At 39.9% G+C, this 20,895-nt stretch overlaps 1 protein-coding gene across 3 annotated transcripts in view; it reads right to left on the bottom strand.

Moving 5' to 3' along the window:
* The window catches only part of LOC109631434 (glypican-6), a 79,221-nt gene that overhangs the window by 13,346 nt on the left and 44,980 nt on the right, over window positions 1–20,895 (bottom strand). For 2 of the 3 annotated variants that reach the window (XM_020090200.2, XM_069533215.1), the window contains 3 exons: window positions 14,892–15,022; window positions 14,078–14,221; window positions 13,028–13,057 (listed from right to left, as the gene is read on the bottom strand). In XM_020090200.2, the coding sequence (XP_019945759.2) occupies window positions 13,028–13,057; window positions 14,078–14,221; window positions 14,892–15,022 (305 nt within the window). The remainder of the gene's footprint in view (window positions 1–13,027; window positions 13,058–14,077; window positions 14,222–14,891; window positions 15,023–20,895) is intronic. The other variant, XM_020090201.2, reaches the window with a different exon arrangement.

The following is a 20,895-nucleotide window of genomic DNA, read 5'->3' as shown; positions in this document are numbered from 1 at the left end:
TATCAGCCCGTGTGGGACTACAAAAATCCCACAGGAATAATTTAAAAGGTTTTGAGAAACTTCTGTATCTAATATTGATAGAGACTCTGTATCCATATTAATGTCAATTCAAAAAAGATTTTAGATATAACAAAATAACAGAACACAAATTAAAGCTTACTGTGCTCTACATACAACTTAGCAAAACCCAAAGAGACCCAGGTCCCATATAAAACAGTGAAAGAGGCTACTGCTACATTTGAAAGGGATATATCTCTTTATGTAGGTAAAGACAGCATAAATTAGCCTTTAGCAGTCGTATTCCTGCTCTGGTCGTCTTCTTATAACATTATTATAGTAACTAACTTGAGAATGACAACAATGGACAATGGAGGAAGTATTCTGAGTTTTGCACCTTTTAGCTTAACGTCTTAATTTCACTATAGGATCAAGGTGATGGAGTTTTGCTGCATTTTATAGCTGTAAAACAATTTTTTATTTTTTTTTTTATTGTGTTAGCATCATACAAAACAGCAAGTCTTGATTAAGATGTGTCTCTGTGAGCTACGTCTCTCTCCATTTAGTCAGATGCATTATTGAATTATGCCTCCTAAAACACGGTGATGTGTGATGAAGAGGCGGCTCTCTCACCCATTATTTTACATGCACAGTTTATTTCTCAGGAGTGGAGACTTTTCTCTCTTGTAATCAGAGACTCTGACAGCTGAAACCTGTAAATTCTGTGCCACATGCCCTACTGACATTATTGCCACGATGCTGTTCACATCATGTTCAGTATTTACGCTCTATCACTGTTTTCCAATTCGGGTTACAGCGCACGTTGGACTTGTACCCACCCTGTGATGCAGCAAGGCTTTGTAAGATGTGGACAGCATGTGACTGAGAGCCGCTTTGCATTGGTGGTTTTAGCCTATGTGTGTTAATGTTTGATCACAAATTACAAATGCACATTAAGAAACTTTATAGTATTATATTTTCTGGGGGGCTAAGGGGGCATCTTACTCTTGCTGTTGTATTAAGAGTCCAGAAACATTGACACTGCATATTTTGCAATGGGGAATTAACTGTGGACCATAAGTATGTGTCATGCTGAAGGAAACTGACTCCTCCAATTTCTAACCATAGGGTGCTTGTCTCTATACCCTACAAGCATATTAGATTTTTGTTGTTATGGCACAAATAATATGATCTCTGGAAGAGTACCAACATCAGGTGTATCCAGGGAGTTCCTGACCATGGTAACAATAATAAACATGCGGTTGAGGTTGTGGAAAGTTTACGGTTTAGTAATGATTAGGCACCAAAACTACTTGGTTAGGTTTAGGAAACGATTGCGGTTTGAGTTGAAAAAAGTGCTTCCTTAAGTTAAGAGGAAATCTGTCGTCCTGGTTACGATAATAAACATGTGGTCAAGGTTGCGGGATGGTCGTGGATAAAGAGAAACAATGATGACTTATCAGTTTCACATGGGAAAGAAGCTGCGGTCCCCTCCCTGATACTACTGTTTTTATTGACCAGTGCATCCACTCTCCTATCTCCTCCCAACACGGATACACCATGTCTCATGACTTCCTACTTTGCTCTCATCATAAATCCTCCAACCTTTCAAAGTTATCTAACATTAAAACTGTGGATTGTAAGAAGTTGCTTGTACAGATGACAGTTTAAGCACAGGAGGATGTCACCTCTCCCCCTTCACCATCCAGAGCAACGCACATCTGTCTGTGAATGAATGAGAGAGAGCTAGAGGTGTTATAGTTTAAAACAAACATGCAAAGACAGTGTTTTTGAGAAAGAAGACCATAAACCTTATTGTTATTCTCAAAATCTAATACTACTACTTGTATATTTGCCACAACAATCCAACTGCAGGCAAATTAAATCCTGCACTTCTCCATATCTGAATTTTAAATGCAGATGTGACATTGCGACATTGTGCATGCTTTCTTCATTCCCTGTACATTCCTGTGCAGACAGGAGAAAAGCACACAGATGTGTCTGCCTATCATAGTTACACTTACTACTCCATTAATAGTAATTAAATAATATATATATAACATACAAAGCTACAGATTAATACCAGGTCTGCTATGATTTGATATATGTAATAATTAATACATTACTTTTAAAGTTACACTAATTGCACTGACATTAGGCAGACAGACCAAACACTAATCTAAATTCTGATCATTTATTAACGGCATAAATAATGCAGGAGCTTCCTCTGACTGGGGACTTGAAGGTATATACTACACTGCTGTCTCTTGTTATAATTAGTATTCAGATAATATAATGTCTACATAACTGTTCTGTTTACTTTGGCAAATTTCTGTGAAGTTGTTTATTAAGTAAACAAGTGTAGAAGTGCAGTATGCAGCAGCTCCTCTAAAGTAAGGATGGGAAATGTAAAAAATAGGTCAAAATCATCAGTATGTGGTCTTGTTGTATCAGTTATCTTATATTTTTGCCATTGTGATAACAGTACAAAAGAAAAACAGCCTTCCATTGTCTTCTTTTTCACCTATTCCACAATTTTGTACTTCAGAGTGTGCAGCCGCCACTTCATTATACAAAACAGGCTCCTGAGACATACACTTGTTAAAAATGGTAGCAGCGGGAGACAACGCTGGAGATAGAAAAAGCCTGGAATCGTGGGTGTGGCAGTACTTCAATGAAAGAGTTGCTGAGAAGACAAAGACTATCTGCAAGTTGTGGTAGACAACAATGCCCCACACAACAGAAAACACAACCAACATGAACATGAACTCACCGCCACCACTACCATGACATGACAAAGGAAAAGGCCACATTGGAAAAAGTGCAGCGTGACCAAACAAAACTGCAGAAAGTCGTTTATACTCCTATTCCTGCTCTTTTTGGCAACAATGTTGCAATTAACCTGGAGCCATTTACTGTATTAGAAAGCTCTGTTGCTCAGAGTTCTACCAAGAAAATGCTTTATTTAGTGTAGATGCACAAAATGAGACTAAGTGTTATGGAAAGCTTGAGAGAGCCTTACTGCATTTTACTGGACTTGAACACTGATCTTCTGATAGAAAAAGAAAATGTTGATAGGGCTCAGGACTCTTTCTGAGAATTTATGATTAAAAACGAATTTCACTGGAAATCAAAAAACATTGATCCCTGTGCCATGTGCGTTAAATTATTATTATTTTTTTCTAGGATAGAGAGAAATCACAGGAAATCATAAGATCTCAATTCCTGGCATCCGTCTCTGTCCCGTATCAGCTCCACCCAAGCTCCCTCATTTCCCCGACAGGCAACAAACCCTCAGTATGTTTTTTTTTTGAGACACAATGTTCAATGCTTACGGAAAAAAAAACAGAACATACAGTGCTACCACTGCTGTGAGGGAACTAACAGTGCAGCTGCATACAAGTCTGTTCAGTCCATTGTTAAATGGAGAACATCTGCATGTGTTGTCCTGCCACAGTTTTGTTAGCACACCAGAATATAATTCTTAAAATAGATGTTACTTTCTCTTTTAGCAGACATCAGTAAACACGGTGGTAAACTGTAAAATGCCTCGTCATTGTGTCTGCCTTGTTTAGCTCTTTCTGTGCTCAAAGACCACATGCACCAAGACTGGTGTCTACTGCACAGGTGGTTCATTTGAAAAGGGAAACGATTGTGATTTCAACATTTAAAAGACGTCTCTGATTCTGTGTCTTCCAAGTAAATAAGTGTTTGGGTTGCACACAAAACTACTAAATTAAACGTATTTGATGCCGATAGGGGTCTCTCAATCAAAACAATAACCTAAAACCTAGTTTGATGATGTCGTGAAACAGTGTGGGATCAAATCTACCTGATGTGACTCAGGGGAAAAACATGTTCATAGATGAGGTGTTTTATCAAATTCGTTTTCACGTAAACACAGCAAATAATCAAGATCCATTTCAAATGACCAAATCAAACAGAAGAGGGAGAAAACATGTCATTTGTTACAGAAGTTAAAGCAAAGATGGACAAAACCACAGGTAAAGCAGCCGGATGCAATTAAAAGGCAATGTTTTTATAATGTAAAAGCGCAAGTCAGCAAAATACAGAACAAAGTCATTTTAGACATTTTAATGAAGAATGATTACATATTATATCTTTAACCCCATTAGGTGGTGCCAAAAGTGTGATTTAAAGGTGTATTTAGAGTTTGTCAGGCTTTAATTTTAACAGCCAAACATGAATCCACCTCTAACCCAGGGTGTTGTTAAACTTCCCCTCAAACAATGCCCTGAAGTCTCATGCCACATGTGCAATTCTAGACTATTTATTTTTGTGTGGTCTTAGAAGAAGTAGGAGTTATGTTAGAATCCATGGAATCTCGATAATTGCATACCTCGGGTAAGAGTCGGTGCATACATTGCAATAGCCCAGAGAATGTTGCTGTGGATAGGCCCACTTTACTTCCATTAAGCTGTATCCAAAACAAGAATGTTTCAGTGGCTTGACATGTTCCTGGACTGCAGAGACATAATGCCAGGGTCAGGATTTTGGGAAAGGAGTGGTTGAGCATTTTTTTCCCCCTTTACAACTGACTTTAGAAACCACACGCGGATGTTCTACCCAGTGTTTTCTACTGAACACGGAAAAGAATGAGAGACAAAAAGATTGTGGGCAGGCATATTTATTTTTACTTAATGTTACAAGCTATCCATGTTCCAACAGTATGGATAAATCATTTCCTCTAACATGAAAGCGAGCAGAGAATACGAGTGATATCACAGTTTACACCACATACCATACATACAATATGTACTCCTCACACATTCACTCCTATTTCATGAAAGCCTGAAGCTCAAGTGCTTCATGAATTAAAAGAAAAAGGCCGGACCGATCACTGGCCTCTTACAAAGCTAACAAAGACAGACAATCCCACAGTCACACCTAGTAGCGAATTATTGACCTGGCGTGCCACGGTGGTTGGAAACTGGAGGAACTAGAGAAAAAGAAAAATCACAACACAAGGAAAACCAACACTCTTGTGCAAAAACTTTCTTGCTGCGAGGCAGCAATTCTGTGCATTGATCCACTGTGCTGCCACCTTTTCTTATCAAGAGGGCAAGTCAAGAGAAAAACAGCGACTGCCTGTTTTTAACTTGACTCTGTTCCAACTACTGAGATGGACACAAGCAAGATGAGTAATGAAAGAGACCTGAGGATACAGCACACAATGAGTTGTGCTTGATCTAATGTCACAATGAGAGTGAGGGTGTTTGTTTTTTCTTTATAAAGTCCACATCAAATAAAAACAATGTGTTTTGCTTATTTTTCCAGATCTTGGAAGTTAGACCTTCACCGTGCTGAATGATGTGTATGTAGCCTTGAGTGTTTGACACTAGGCCGTTTTTACCTTCATCTGCTGATGGATGGAAGTTTCTCCTCTCTCACCTTAAATCTCAGTTTAAGAAACAAGTGCAGTGCCCGTTTCTAACCCTGCCTGTTTGGAATAGTCTCTTTGCTTGTTCTGTGTTGATGCTGGCGGCTGCTTTCTTTCTGAAAACTGTAAAAGTAAGCCTGCAATAATTGAGCCACCAAAAGTTAATTGATTGCAGTCCACAGAACCCTGAAGCTGCATCACGGCTGCTGCACAAAGAGCCGGTCACCTGTTAATCCAAAGGTCAGTGAAGCTCGACTCCGTACACAGAACCCCAAACTGGGGGATCAGTTGTTGTTGCCATTGTTGTCGTGAACGTTTTTTTGGCATCGTCAACTTCCACATCACGAAACGTGTTTCTTTACCGTGCATATGACAATAAAGCTTTGAATTGAATTGAATCACACCAAATTTGACGCTGTGCTTCTTTGGGATCTTAACAACTAACATGTTACGTGTGTAGCCAAAAAGATGAACAGTTCTACAAATGGAAGGCGCAGGCCACACACATAGACAAATAGAGGCCAACCACAGTCCAATATCCAGCTTAGATGTGGTGATGTAGAAACTAACTATCAAAGCACGAACACATAGTAGACTTGATAATAGACTTGGTGTAGGTAGTTTTACTTTTGAAAGATAAAAAAAGGTGTCTTTATTTATAAACGTCTAATGAGGGAGGAGTATGGATGCAACTTTAAGATTTGAGGCAATTGATTTGAATTTTGAAAAACATATCAGAAATAAATTATTATCCCGAGCAGTCCTAAAACATTGAAATGATTTAATTTGAATAAATCAGAGACCCTGAAGAGGCACAGAAATAAACACATCTTTTTGTTTATCTTGTTAATCCTCCTGCAAATCCCTCATATTTATCTGGTGACCCGAGGTTAGAAACCACTGTGAGTGTTTGTCCAGCAGTTTGCTTGATGAGCATTTTCCACAATGTTTTGCTAAGTGTTTTTTCTTTGTCTGTTTTGAGCAGAAGTCAGAAATAAAGTTTGGACTAACCTTGGATTGTATGCCTAAATGCATGCTGGGTATAGCCACTATTGATTGACATTGGGTTTTGAAAAAATGTTTATCCAACAGTAGAAAAGTAAAGTTTGACAGGGTGAGTTGGGCAGAGAGAGGCAGAGCGAGAGCGACGGAGAAGGTCAGGAGTAAATTATGTCTGCACAGATGAACGGCTGTAATTTCTTTATAATTATAGCTTTTCCATTTGATGCTCATGGTTGCAATATTAAATCTTCTATCATTTTTGTGTGCAAAGACAAACACAAATATCATTGCTGATTTTGAATATCACAAAAGAGCTGAAAATTGAATTTGACAAAATACAATCTATCAATTTATAATAACAACCTCAACTGTATTATCACCTTGCTTCAATTACTGGGAGCATTTCTTTGGAACTTGATGCAAGAAGATTTTGTGAAATCTGAAAGTGGTGAAAACCAGTCCGAATCAATATTGTTCTTTTGGAAATTCAAGAAAGATATTTCTCAGCAAAATAAATAAATACAAATAATTACAAAAAAATAGCTTTCTATATCGATCAAAGATGAACGGACAAATTTTGGCTCTAGTCTCATTTATTTGGTGTGTTTACATGTTTGAAGTGCGTAATGATGTCTTAAAGATTTAATTACAAATATATTATCGGACACATCTCATTGACTTTCAATTCTGTATCTTCAAAAAGCTTTGAAGGAAGATCCAATAGTATTTACGGACACGAAGCCACAGATCAGAGGATTGCAATCTGTCTGATATTGCTCCCTACAGATGCCTTCTGCAGTCTGATCTTGTTTGTGTTTGGCTCTCATTGTTTCTGGTGCCATACCGATAAAATATGAATTGTGTATTACACAGGGGCGACAAAGAGGACGAATAAAACTGCTCTAAATTGAACCACAGAAAACTTGTTACAAGTGTCAAATTAAAAGCAGCACCTCTTATCTTTAATGTGCCTCTGCGCCTGACAGTCTGTTGTGCCTTTATCCCCTCTTTGGACTTTGAAATCTCCATTTCTCTCAGAGCTTTGAGGGTGTGTGTGCTCTGACAGAATGTCAGGCAATTAAACAGTCATGGCTCATTGAGCTGGAGGTGGGCCCGCTGCTCGAGGTTCCTATATAGGCAACAGAAGAAATGAATGCACTCCCTGCCTTTCCCTTCGCACAGCAAGGAGTTCTTATCAAAGGACACTTTTAACTATTGTCAACTTTCACAAGGCGGAGCAGTGTCACTGTCACGGGTAATTATGCCATGTCAGAATGGAAATGAGGACAGTGTGTGGGAAAACAAAAATGTGCTCTCACGGGGGAACCCAGTCATGTCCCTTATGGAGGCTAAATGCATAAATGATGTCACATTAGTGGTGAAAATGAGGAAACAGCAAGATAAGACTGACACCTTTACAAATACTGCTAATGTACAGAACATAGGCATGAAGCCTAACAAGGAGCAGTTTCAATCAAGACAAACAGAGTTACAGGTGAAATCAAACTCACTCTGTTACTGTATTTTTTTATATTTCTCACTAAGCCCCCAGTGAGCTGTTACTGGTCAGAATTTACGTTTGAACTCCTGCGTTCTGTTCATGCTGGATTAGAAAAGAAAATTGAAAACCTCTGATTAAACTTTCTAGTCACAACAGTTGCAGACACACATCTCTATCTGCAAAATATTGAACAAAATATTAGTTCGACATCCAAGAACCTTTTCGGAAAAGTTTACCAGCAAACTATTGAGGCACTGCATTGTTGCCATAATGAAGGGGAGAGGCAAGAACCAGATTCATGAATAACACTGGCTAATTAATTGCTTTTCATAAATTAGTTACCACAATCGAGTGGTTTCCTCCCCCAGAACACCTGTCTCATCTCCGCTCTGAAGAAGCACGAAGATGCAAGGGGAAATTTGCTGAAATATATGTGATGGCTACTGCCACGACTCAGCTGTTCATATGTCAAACACATAATAGCATGTATGCTTATCTAACCTCAGCCCAATGGTGGAGCCTGAACTTGAAAGGGCCTGGCGAAATATGGATGATGTGACCTGGGGTCATAGGGTGTTTTGGGCGAGACGTCCTCGCCCTGGCGACCCAGCTGGTGCATGGTGATCAGCCTGCAGCTTGTGTCTCTCATGTAGCTCATGGATCGCCCTCACTTGATGCACATCCATCTTGATGCCTTCTCTGCAGCATCAGTGATTTTCTTGAAGGCCTTCCTGTTGTGCAGTCCCTTGATTGCCAAGGTCCTGTGTGCCCTGTGGAGCAACTGGCATGCAAAGCCTCTGCATCCGACCTCGGAGGGGTTGCATTTGGTCCTCCACCCCCTGCTTCGACATTCGCTTGCCAGCCCCTCATTTTTGGACATCTTCCTCTCAGAGGCCTCCATCATCTTGATTTCCTGATTTCTTTTATGCTAAGATATGTAATATAATTTGGAGTGGTGAAAAAGCTATCAAACCAGTATATATACTATATACTCAAACATATTGGAACATAAGATAACCATGTTCCTGTCAATTGTATTAACTGTGACATTATTCTATGTTTTTTCTTGTTGAATATACTTGAATACCTCCACACATCAGTTATGGCTACAAGAAGACAGGACAAGCATCCATCCATCCATCCATTATCTATACTGCTTATACTGTAGGGGTCATGGGGAGGCTGGAGCCAATCCCAGGTGACATTGGGCGAGAGGCGGGGTGCATCCTGGGCAGGTCTGCAGTCCATCACAGGGCTGACAAATAACCATTCGCACTCATATTCACACCTCGAGCAATTTAGAGTCTGGAATTAATATAAACTGCATGTCTTTGGACTGTGGGAGGAAGCCGGAGTACCCAGAGAAAACCCACATTGGCACAGGAAGAACCGTGCTAACACCACAGAGCTGCACCAAGACCAGTGCTCAGTATTTTTCACATCTTTTACAATAACATTATTACTAGACATTAAATTATGGACAGATTTTGTCAGAGCCACATTAGAATCACATTAAACTTCATGTATTTTTTGCCAATTTAAATGCATCTGGAGTGTTAGATCAAATATGCTTATATTTTATGCATTATTACCTTAGGCTATTTAAGTGCATTTGCTGAAACACTTTAATTTGCTCTTATTGATTAAATATCTGAAGTGCCCGATAACTAAAACTGCAACAGAAACACAAGTGGTGGGTCTGCAGTCTAAATGACCTCTGAGTTCTACATAACTTACAAAAGTAAAGACCTAAAACAAATGATCATTCTTGAGATGATAACTGTATAGTCACTGTCACTGTCATACTGGAAATTCCCTTTTGATAAGTTTTTCTCATGTGATCTTTCAGCTTGAGTACTGACACATCTATATTCTGCCAGTGTGGTGGTGTCAGCTGCTGCAGCACCTCAATAGAAATTTGTTTTAAATTTAAGGTTATAACTAGGGTTTGATGTATGTCCTTACCATGCCTTTGCATGTTTATGTGTGTTAACTGCCAACATTATACTGCTAGATGTTTGACAGCTTGAGGTAGGCTGCAGCAGGAAAAAAGCAAACATGTATGACATCATATAGTTCAGTGCTGAATAACCTTTTAATAGAGAATGATACATGCTGACTAGTAACTGTGCCACTGTTTATTTTCCTGTATAAGCACTCAATCAGTTTTCAATTGTGAGAGGAAACACATATGAAAGACATTATCACATCGACCCTTCCATTTCTTCCACTTGTCCAAAGTTGTGTCATGGTAACAGCAGGTTAAGTGAAGTGTTCCAGATATCCCTCTCCCCAGCTACACTTTGTAGCTCCTTCTGGAGAATCATGAAGAATTCACAGGCCAGACCAGGTCCCTCCTGTGAATCCTGGGTCTACTCCAGTGCCTGGAAAATCTCCAATGAAAGGAGCCCAGGGCACATTCTTATCAGATGGACCAACCACATCAACGTTTGATGGAAAGGATGTTTGAACTCCTCACCCTATCCAGCCTGCAGAGAAGGTTCACTTTGGGAGCTTGTATCAGTGATCTCATTCTCTTGGTCACCCAAAGCTCATGACCAAAGTCGAGGGTCTGAATGTGGATTGACTGGTAAACTTCCCTTCTGGCTGCAGTGCCTTGTTCCCTCTCCACTGGTACCCTGTACTCCTACCACAGGAGACTCCCATGATCCTTTGACACTCCATTGAGGATAAAGACCTGTTATACAGTCAGGACAGAATCCTTATTGCTCCCTGTGAATCTGGGGTTCAACAATTGATCCTTTCCAGGACCCTAGAATAGACTTTCCCAAAGGGATGGGTTGTGTGAGTCCACAATGATTAGTACACACCCTTTGTTTGTGTCTTTAAAAACCCTTTGGGTCTGTTATTCCTCAGCTACTGTCTCCAACCTCAACACAACAACGAAGAGTCATATCAGCAATTAATGCCAAACAATGTCCAGAACATTCAGCATCTCAGGGGGAAGCTCATTCACACTAGGCACCGTGCCACAAAAGAGCTTCATGACTTTGCATGTGACCTCTGCCAGGGATGTGGGTGATGCTTCCCTCAAGTCCTAAGACTCATCGAACAACAGACATGTTGCGGAGCTCCTCAAAGGGCCCTTCAATAAGCCTGACAACTGAGAAGACCTACAGTGCTGGTCAGCAGCTCTTCTCCTACCTGGACACAGTCTGCACCAAGCCCTGCTTTCCCCTCCTTACTTTACTGACACTCACCGGTATCTGAGCCAAGGTACAAGTAAAAGTGAACAATGGGGGATAATTGTAAAAATAAAACTGAGAGATAGTGAAAACGGGAGAAAGCCTGTTTTCTCATGTGATCTTGGAAAAGCAATATATTGCTCCACACTTTATCTTTATACTGTGTATGATAAGCTTCTCCAGTTATGACCTCAGCAAGTCTTTACATGAATTGATACAAAAATTACATTACTGAATTATTACCTTCTTTGGTTGTAACAGATACATAAGAAGAGGAGATGATATTGTCAAAAAGGTCACAGCTGAAATCAAACTTACATTGTCATTAATAACGCAGTTAACTGCACAACCACCAGTACACTACTGTGCTACTCATTTCATCATGAAGTCCGAACTCAGTAACGTTAACCGTCTCAGATTTACAGATGTTGTGCTGCTTTAGTGGCAATATTTTCAGTTTTCAACACATGATTATCAGAAATATCATCCAGAGGTATAGCTAACTAGGAAAACGTGGTTGTTGGTTATATATACACATCAAATCAGTACATATATTACTACTGTAATCAACACTTTCATATTAACAACAGAACAATACAGCTACGTGAAAGGTGTCCTCAAAGTGATGAACCACAAGGGATTAATCACCTGACTCTGCAGTTTCCCTCAGCTCCACAGAGCATCTTTCATCTCACACAATACAACTCTTTTCTGTTCACTCTCACCAACTTCATAGTGTCATTTTTTGGCTGCAGAAGACAGCTCTTCTCAGTTAAAAGCTCTGCTAGAGCCAACGAACACTTCCTGATGTGGCAGACAAAGCTGGTGGACATTGTGAAGCATTTAGCTGCTCAAAAAAAGATTTCTCTGTGAAAGCAGTGATTGAGTTAGTGGGGACCAAAAACAGAGCTTAAAAGAGATAAATATCCACAGATCAAGGTTATACTACTTAAAATGTCAGTGAAGGTTTACGGATGGCTTTAAGTGACCAACAATTGTTTTTGATGCTTTAATGTTAGAGCAGCTTAATTTGCATTTTGTTGCTATTCTCTTGAAACATTTAAACTCTGAAAACTGTTATTCCTCTATCAATGTAAAGTAGATTTGTTTTTTCAAACTCATAACAGACATGTCACAATTTGCAGCTTCCTGTGGCAACACCAGCATGGATTCCTCAGGGACACATGTTTTTAATGGCATTTTTTACTCAGGTACACTGAGTAGTGCAGTTATGGAAAGTCGAAAATAAGCCCCTGTCACCGAGCTCCATTTTGCGGGGCTCTCCAAGCAGGCTAATTGCCCAGTCATTCCTAAGTAGTCTGGAGCCCCCACATCGCTGTATTAGAGCAGATGCTGGCTGCATCACTCCCACACCAGCTCTTCACAGCTCTCCCCTCTGCCAGCTCTGACGGCGCAGGTCACATGTCGATTGGCTGGCTTCCTCGAGGAGCTGACTCTATTAGCTATATGGCAATGAGGGTCTGAGACTGGAATGCGACTGGAATAGATATAGTGGTCGACCAAGGTTCACGCTCGATCTCCGGAGAGAAATTCTTACTAGCCAAGGACACCATGGCACGTGTTCAATTATCCCTTCAGAGTTAGCAGCTTGACTCGACGGTGTTTAACAGCAGATACTCTGATGCCATAATACACCACAGTGGCCGTTATCAACCTCTGGACAGTTCCCGCTAGAGAGCCCCAGATAAATTTATGGAAAATGCTCCTTCATGGCAAATTCAAAGACAGTGTGTGACACTGAATCTCAGGAGAAATGGAAATTTGACCGTAACTGACACTTACCGCTGGGATTAACAGGTCATGAGGCTTGTTTTTTAAATTTTAGGCTTCCAGTCATAACACATAAAACAACATAAGACAAAAAAACAACTGAAATTAGTATAAAATTATGAACCTTACACTGTGTTGCATCGCATTCCAAACAATCCTCTGGTTGCAGCATAGAGGCAGGGAAACAGAAAGCCTTAATTAATTCAGCGTAGGTGGAAGAAATCGTTGATGGACATACAAAGCTACAAAGGCAAGCACTCTATATAAAACATCAAGAATATGTGGAGAATGAATTAGATTGTGTGAAAACATAATTAGTTTTGAAAAAACACAAATAACTCCTTTAGTGTTGTGGGATTCCAAGAGCCAGATGGAAACAATGCTGCTGCTTTGCTAATTATGTATTTATTAACGACATAACATATTATTAACCTGCAAGATGGTGCTGCGATATTTGATTAAGCATGTTTCAAGCACTGCGGGAGAGACGGGTATTCCGCTACAGTGATTTAATACATATGGTACTTTCAAGGGTCAATAATGGAAATATTTTAGGAGGCTTTCTGATAAAAGAAGCTGTAAATACCAACATAACTGAGCTTGAAAAGATTCATTTTGAAAGGGGCTATAGGGGAGAAAGGAAGGGCACCGTGGCTGCAAAGGTAATCCATGATGAGAACTGTCTCTCACCTGAATTGGGCTGTCAGCTCCACGTTAACCTTTACCCCTGATGCAGCATTTCAGGCTTCAAGGTTGTTTGAGATGAAAATCCATGTATCAGGATCCAATCCAGCAAACATACAACTAATCTGATAGGAAATAAAGGCGTGCTTTACAGCAAACAATTGATATGTTCAGCCACGCAAAATCTATCCATCTATCCTCTTTCATCCCCTTCTCTTCTGTTGTCCGAGTACACAGAGATGAGACGGGCACCGAATGCAGTGCACCGCACCTTTCCCCTGCCCTCTTGGGGTAAAGCTGTTGATTCGTTAACAAACACAAATCAATAGAGGGGCCTGAATGGAGGACAGGTACAAAGAATTAATTTCCGGCTCCAGGGTCTTACGATGGAAAATCACCAGCTTTAATCAACAGTGTCATGTCAGAAAGACAAATGATGTTTACACTGAAGCGGTGTCTTGCCTGAAAATAGCAGCATTGGCTCTGTCTCCTTACCAGTCTGTCTAGGCTTGTGCCAGCTGCAGTGGTAGGCCGCTCCTCTGGGCTGTACGGCCTGAAGCGGGCGTTGAACACATCCGAAACACCACGGGTAGACCTAGTCATTCCTGCGGGCTTTGGCTGGCCACAACCTTGAAAAACCTGCAATTACAAAAACACGGGCACCCAATTGTCAGAGGCTTAAATTGCTTTGGATGCGGAAAATAGGGGGAACATGCTGTTTTGTTAAGGTCCTGTGAAGCACTCGCCCCGCGTTACCAGCGTGACGGTGCTCTACATCAAGTTGAGGTAACCACGTTGATAGGTGACTCGACTAGGAGCTGTGACCAGTGCTATTTAAGATGACAGAGTTTAGTTTTTACAGGCCTTTGGGAAAACACCACATATACTTAAACCATAAACAAAACTGCATCTGTTGCATGGGAAAGCCAACAGAGCATTTAACTTTGAATGAAAACTGGCATCCAAAACTGTGTGGGCAAAAAAAAAAATCTTCACGACCACCTACATTTCTTTTTCTTCCTGACTCCCATTTTGTGGGCAAAGAAAAATGCAGTAAAACACAGGAAACACATTAAGTACTGTTAGTTGAACTCAGATTTTCTGACCAAACTGAAACATATAATTCAAATACAAGACCTAAACTTGGACATAATTAGAACGTGTTGTACTGCACACCTTAGACCCAGCCCAGCGTGGCTTACAGCAAAGTTCCTCACTTCCTCACTCTTCAGCGTGTGAGAAGTTGGACTTCAAAAATCTGTCGGAGGTGTTACTTTTGTTCTCCGGGGAATAAACCTAAGTGACATACCCTGTAGGAGACCTGGGCACTGTTATCTTGCATATTCATGATGGCCTCGGAAATCTTGACATCAATAGGCTCCATGACAGATTCAATGTTGAAAGGTCCCTCCAGCCTCTGCGCCACCAGCAGCATGGCATCTGTCATAACAGTGGTACAAAAGAGGAGGGTGTTGAAAAGTGGAGGAAGACATGCATTCAGTTAGGAAACAGGCACTTACATACAAAATAACCTGCAATATGTCACTTCTTGTTTTTTGTTGCCAGTGCATTGATTTTAATCTACTTGCGAAATGACTGCGAAATATAAAACATTCAATTAAAAGGTAAAACCACATTCACTCATTTATGATTTTACATTTACAAATCAACTGAAAATTATTAAATAATAATAAAATGAGAAAAACTAAAATAATTCCACTCATGCCCACAGATACTTCTTTTATATTGTGATCCTTTGATGCTATTCATTTTTTTCTTTATTTGAAGTCTGAAGTGTGTTGATTTCTGCACCGGATTGACATAACCCTAACCTCAATGATACCCTAGCCCTCCATCTATCTGAATTTGGTTTAATATTAAAATGCTTTATCTACAACAATTTGTTGATAGAAAATACAATTCCCAGTAACTACAATGCTATAAAAGTTAGTTTCTAGTTTCTAAACAGTTTTATCTGTTTACATAATTGCAATTACATATGTATGTGTTCTGCATTAAAAAAAACCTGGACACATAATTTTAGGCTGTGAGAGATGATGAAAGGCCTTCTTTTTTTTTTTTACAATTTTCTGAAATTTAAGAGTCAGCTGAAGCACCTACCACTAGCAAGCACCAACAATCCCCTTAAATTCAATCAAGCCACTACACTAAATAATACAAACTAATTGATATCAGCCCCCTAAAAAGCGATTTTTTTTCATCAAGATCCATTAACAATTCCCTGAGAAATCTGTGAAAATTTTGAAGTTATTGAAAATGTAAAATAATCTGCTGCTTTGTTCAGATTCCAGCAAAAATGTAAGCTGTTCTTTCATGTCGCATCCCTCAAGTTTCATGAAAGTCCATTCAGGGGTTTTCTCATCATCCTCCTGACAAACAATTGATCAGTTGGCAAACAACAATGTAAACAGTAACAATAATTTAACGCAACCTTTCACTGGACGTCACGTTTTATAACACTCGACTGTTGTGTCTTCTGATGACTACACAGTATATTCAATTACCTCTGCCTTCACATCACTGTCACATCACCAACACACACTCGAGTCCTTCTTGGGGCAAATTCAATTTTTATGGAGATCAATTTAACAAAGTCAACAGAATGTTGTGAGGCTGCATGTAGCGAGTGGTGCTGATGAGTCATAGATTTAATAGAACTTCTGAAAGACGAGCGCTTACTTAAATCTGCTGTGGGCGACGGAAAGTAAAAGGTCACCGGCTCATTATTATCCCTGTGTATGGACACAAGCCAGAAGGCCTTGTTGAACATAAAACACATTCTATTATCATCTCCACTGAGTCAGTTTGTTTTGAACACTCCCAATTAACACCTGTGATCGCTTCAAAAATCTTCTAAATATCTAATATTTATAACTGTGATGGATTTGCACAGGAGCTAAAACTGCTATAGGCAAACATTCATGGGCCGTGTGTGTTAATTGATCATTCTGTATTTTAATGGGGTCACCACAGGGAGTTGGACATCACCAAACCACTAGCTCATAACTATGTGAGTTGCAGACCTGGAGACAGCCCTGAGACAGTCTGTCAGTAGAGGTTTCTCGATCCACAGACCTCCCAGGATCAGACCTCACCAGCAGGCTGTCATAATGACTCTACAATTGCCTCCTCAGTAAATTAGGTCATCCCATCATTTGGAGGCTACGCAGAAACAATGGCATGGCCGCGAGTGCCTTAACTGCTTATTTGATTGGCACTAAAACACAGCTTGTTGTTTTTTTGAGCAATATCTAATATCTTCTAATTCCAGTATCTGTCCGTCTGTGGCTCGCAAATCTCAGGAACCTTTAATCATATTGTCCTTAAACTGGCAATGTGTATTGTTATGTGTTCAAGTGTTCCACACAATATGTTCAAAACACGCTCAGATTGGAACTCATCAATGGACGAGTTCACGACAGCGGTGACAAATGATTCTCAAGTACAGGGTTCTATGTACTGAGTTGAGCTTCACTGAACTTTTGAAAAAACAGGAGAACAGCTCTTTGTGCAGCAGCGGTGGTGCAGCTTCAAGGTTCTGTGGACTCAGTCTTTACTCGCTGCAGCTCAATTACTGCAGGTCACTTTCACAGTTTCATAAAAAAAAGAAGCAACCAGCATCACCACAGAACAAGCAAACAGCCCATTCCACACAGGCAGGTTAAAACGGGCACTGCTCTAGTTTGTACAATGTTGCTTGCTGCTTTGATCACGAGAGAATGACACATGATGATATTTCAGGGAACAGAAAAACAAAAACTATTTAAAAAGACAAGGGACCTGAATCTAAAACATACTTGGGTGTGAAAGGCAGCCAAAGAGTTAAAGAAGAAATGGGAGATAAATACTTTACAAGAAAAAAAAATCCTAATTACGCTGCTTTTCTTTGATAGCAGACCTGTCCGGATTTTTATTCTTCTGGGATCTGCGATCACTAATTGCAGAGGAAAAGAGCCGAGAAACATTAGCTCAGCTCTGGATCCATTTCCTTTCCAATTATGTTGAAGTCTGAGCCTTTGAAGAGCTCTTCTGTTTGTTTACACTGTGGATTGCAAATAGTCTGTGATGCTCACTTAGATTTTAATATAGGCGACAGACTACATATGTCAGTGCCAAATGGTTTTCTACTGTCGCTGTTCCATCGCAGCACTGTGCAACCGTGCACTGAGGTGAAGGTGATCCAGCAGAGGAAACAGATGCTTCTTGTCTATTATCATTGATGCATATTAGTTGTCATAATGTTCCTCTTGACACTGAACTGCAATTAAGGCTGAACCTTTTCTTTTTGTCTTGTAGCGTCTTAAAAAATACATTTGAATGTGGTATTGCCATGCAGCCTGCTTTTCAATCTGATTATGATGTAAATTCATTCAGCTGCCTCAGGTACGTCTGCTTACTTTATAACAAACACAAACACATAAAAAAAAAGAAAGCTCAAAAACTGTCAAGTGCAAATACTGAAAATTTAGGTCAAGGGAGCCAAGTGGGAACAACTCATATTTCATAATAAGAGAAAAAAAGAGCGCCTGCAGCATCAGAGGCGATGAAAATCTTTCCCCAACAATGGTGACTTATCTACAACTTATCAGATGGGCTCAACAAACAGAGGGAGCTTTATACCTAACAGAGACAGACAAAGGAGAGACGGGAGGAGAGAGAATGAAGACAGAAGAGAGAGAGGGGAATGAGAGGTGGCCCTGACTGGGTTGAGTAGGGTCAGGGTACGGCTTCGCCCCCAGAGGAAGAGGAGCTCCTGCACCACATGCGAAGAAATTCTACCTACATGCAGAATTAATGACTCTCATTTATGAAGAGTGCATGAAGTCCAGTCCACAGTGGCCACGCTGCTACTCTGAGCCAAACGGTTCTCACTTTTGCAGCGGTGCCAGAGGAAATCTTGTTATCACCATGTTACAGCCATGCAAATGGACGCATCTCATCCCATTCTAAGCCAAGGTTTAAAAAGAAGAAACACATCTGAGATGACGCCTCAGTGGATACAGATATGTAAAAGCTTAACCCCCCATATGCTATGTGTGTTATCCACATATCGTGTCTCAAACTGGAGGTCAATGTTTCAGTTTGTGATGTGAAACATGCTTATTTGTGCTGTCTTGTTAAACGGTGGACAAAAAAAAAAAAGAAATCTGCAGAGGTAATATTACTCTGGGCTCTGCCTCTTTATCGAGATTGATGTCCACTTAAATTCAGGCTATGTCAGCCAGCGGCAGGCCTCCAGCAGACAAGGACAAATAAGGAAAGTGAAAAAGCCCATCTATGACTCTTTGCCTGTGAAGAGCTTCGCAGGATGAAAAATGGCTCTGGTGTAATTTGGATTCTGTAAAGCATAGCTCATCTGTGGTTCAGTCAACCAGCTAATGGCGCCGTGTGGAATGGTGTGAAAATGGAACAGAAAAAAACGCATGTTGTCATTTGGTCACACTTTGTACATAATACGCACGTGCTGTACATGTGCACAGGAACAAAAAGAGACACATTTAAACACATACTTGTTAAAAAAGATTTAACCTTTGCAGTATTAACGACAATAAAACAGACGAGACACTTCGACCACAAAGAACAACATTTTCTCGTCAAACTTTAAAAGCATTTTTATGATAGTTTTTTCATAAAAAAGGAACCATCTCATATAATAGAGGTTAAAATCCTGCAGGGCCGCTACAGAAGTGCTGGTGATCATGTTGATAATCTTTGTCGACCTTCAGCAAATTTTAAGGGAAATCGTAGGAAAACTGAATATTTTCTATAAATATTTTATATCAAGAGTTTCCTCCACCGATACAAAGACACATGTACTACAAAGGGAATGTTGTCTGTCTGTCTCTCTCTCTCTCTCTCTCTCTCTCTCTCTCTCTCTCTCTCTCTATATATATATATATATATATATATATAACATACACAATCATATTTTTTAGAGGATGCAGGATGGCTCTAGCAACAAACTGCTATTATAAGGATTGTAGCCACATTGCGGTACAGATCTTTGGATGGTAAATGGGTCTGTCAATGACTTCGTAACCAGAGGGAAGAATCTCTATTTTTTAAATCATCCCTTAACTCTACCTCTTCTATGAGTTTGAAATTTTTGTTCAAAAGATATTTCTTGACAACTGTAAAATAAATGGATATGAAATGTCTGAACAATATTAAAAGATTCTCAGAGAATGACTCTTACTGAGTCAGTGAATATAAGATCAATTTATTTATTCATTTATCAAACTTTTTAGAGGCATTTTATCTCATTTACTTATCGAGTTAAATATCTCGAAATCTACACCATTGACTTTTAAAGGTTCCCTACAGTTTTCTTACATATTCTCTGGTTTCCAAACAATGTTTCCTAAGGTTTTAATCTCCTGATTTCCCCCCTACTATCACGACAAGGTTATTTTTGGTGTTTTGAGTGAAGTTAGATTTTCATTAACATTACTACACAATTCTAAGCCCCCTTCAGGTTTTAGGATAAAACATATGACAGACCTATGTTATACATTTTGATGACTTGTGTACTTACATTGTTCAAAATGTTTCCAACGACGTTTCAATCGGACAAATCCACAATTGTACTAAAGGTATGCTATAATCGGGGCAAAGGACATATGAGGAAGGACAAACACATGAGCCAGTTAGCTGTTTTCCTTCCGCTGTTTGTATCGGTCACGATCATTCATTGCTGTTTGCCACAATAAGTAAATAAAACTTTAATTACATATTTTACGTTTAATTTAGGTAACTTGCTGATCCCTGATCAGATTAGCATCCTAACTTTGGAAGATAAATAAAGAACAAAGTAAATATTACTTAAACATGAGCCTCTTTTGCAGGTAATGTATGCCTATGTTGACATTTGACTGGACACATGGCCGGAGACTGTCTTAAAAATAAAACATGACTCATGCATCACCGTTCTTTTTCCATTATTACTGAACACAGATGTGATGGAGGGATAACACGCACACTCACAGACAGCTGCACAGTAAGCATGGCAATTAATGCTCAACCCATACTAGAGCAACACTGATGCTGCACTGCACTGCTAATGAAACTGAGCGGTACAATCCAATAATGAGTCATTCACAAGCACACTGTCATCACATGGTGTTATTAATGGAGTTTGAGAAAGAAATCGACCCCTACTCCCCCAGTTGACTTCCTGGCTTGCACTTTGCGAAAACCCACGTGTTAGCGGAGCACTTCAACATGATCCGTAACAGCGGAATGACTGAGCAGCTCTGTGCAAAGACAACGAGGGGCCTCGCTGCTCGTAAACA

Source organism: Paralichthys olivaceus, chromosome 10 (assembly GCF_024713975.1).
Source record: "Paralichthys olivaceus isolate ysfri-2021 chromosome 10, ASM2471397v2, whole genome shotgun sequence".
In the NCBI taxonomy this organism is placed as follows: Eukaryota; Metazoa; Chordata; class Actinopteri; order Pleuronectiformes; family Paralichthyidae; genus Paralichthys; species Paralichthys olivaceus.
Note: the sequence above shows the minus strand (reverse complement) of the source record. Positions and strands in the feature narration are given on the sequence as shown.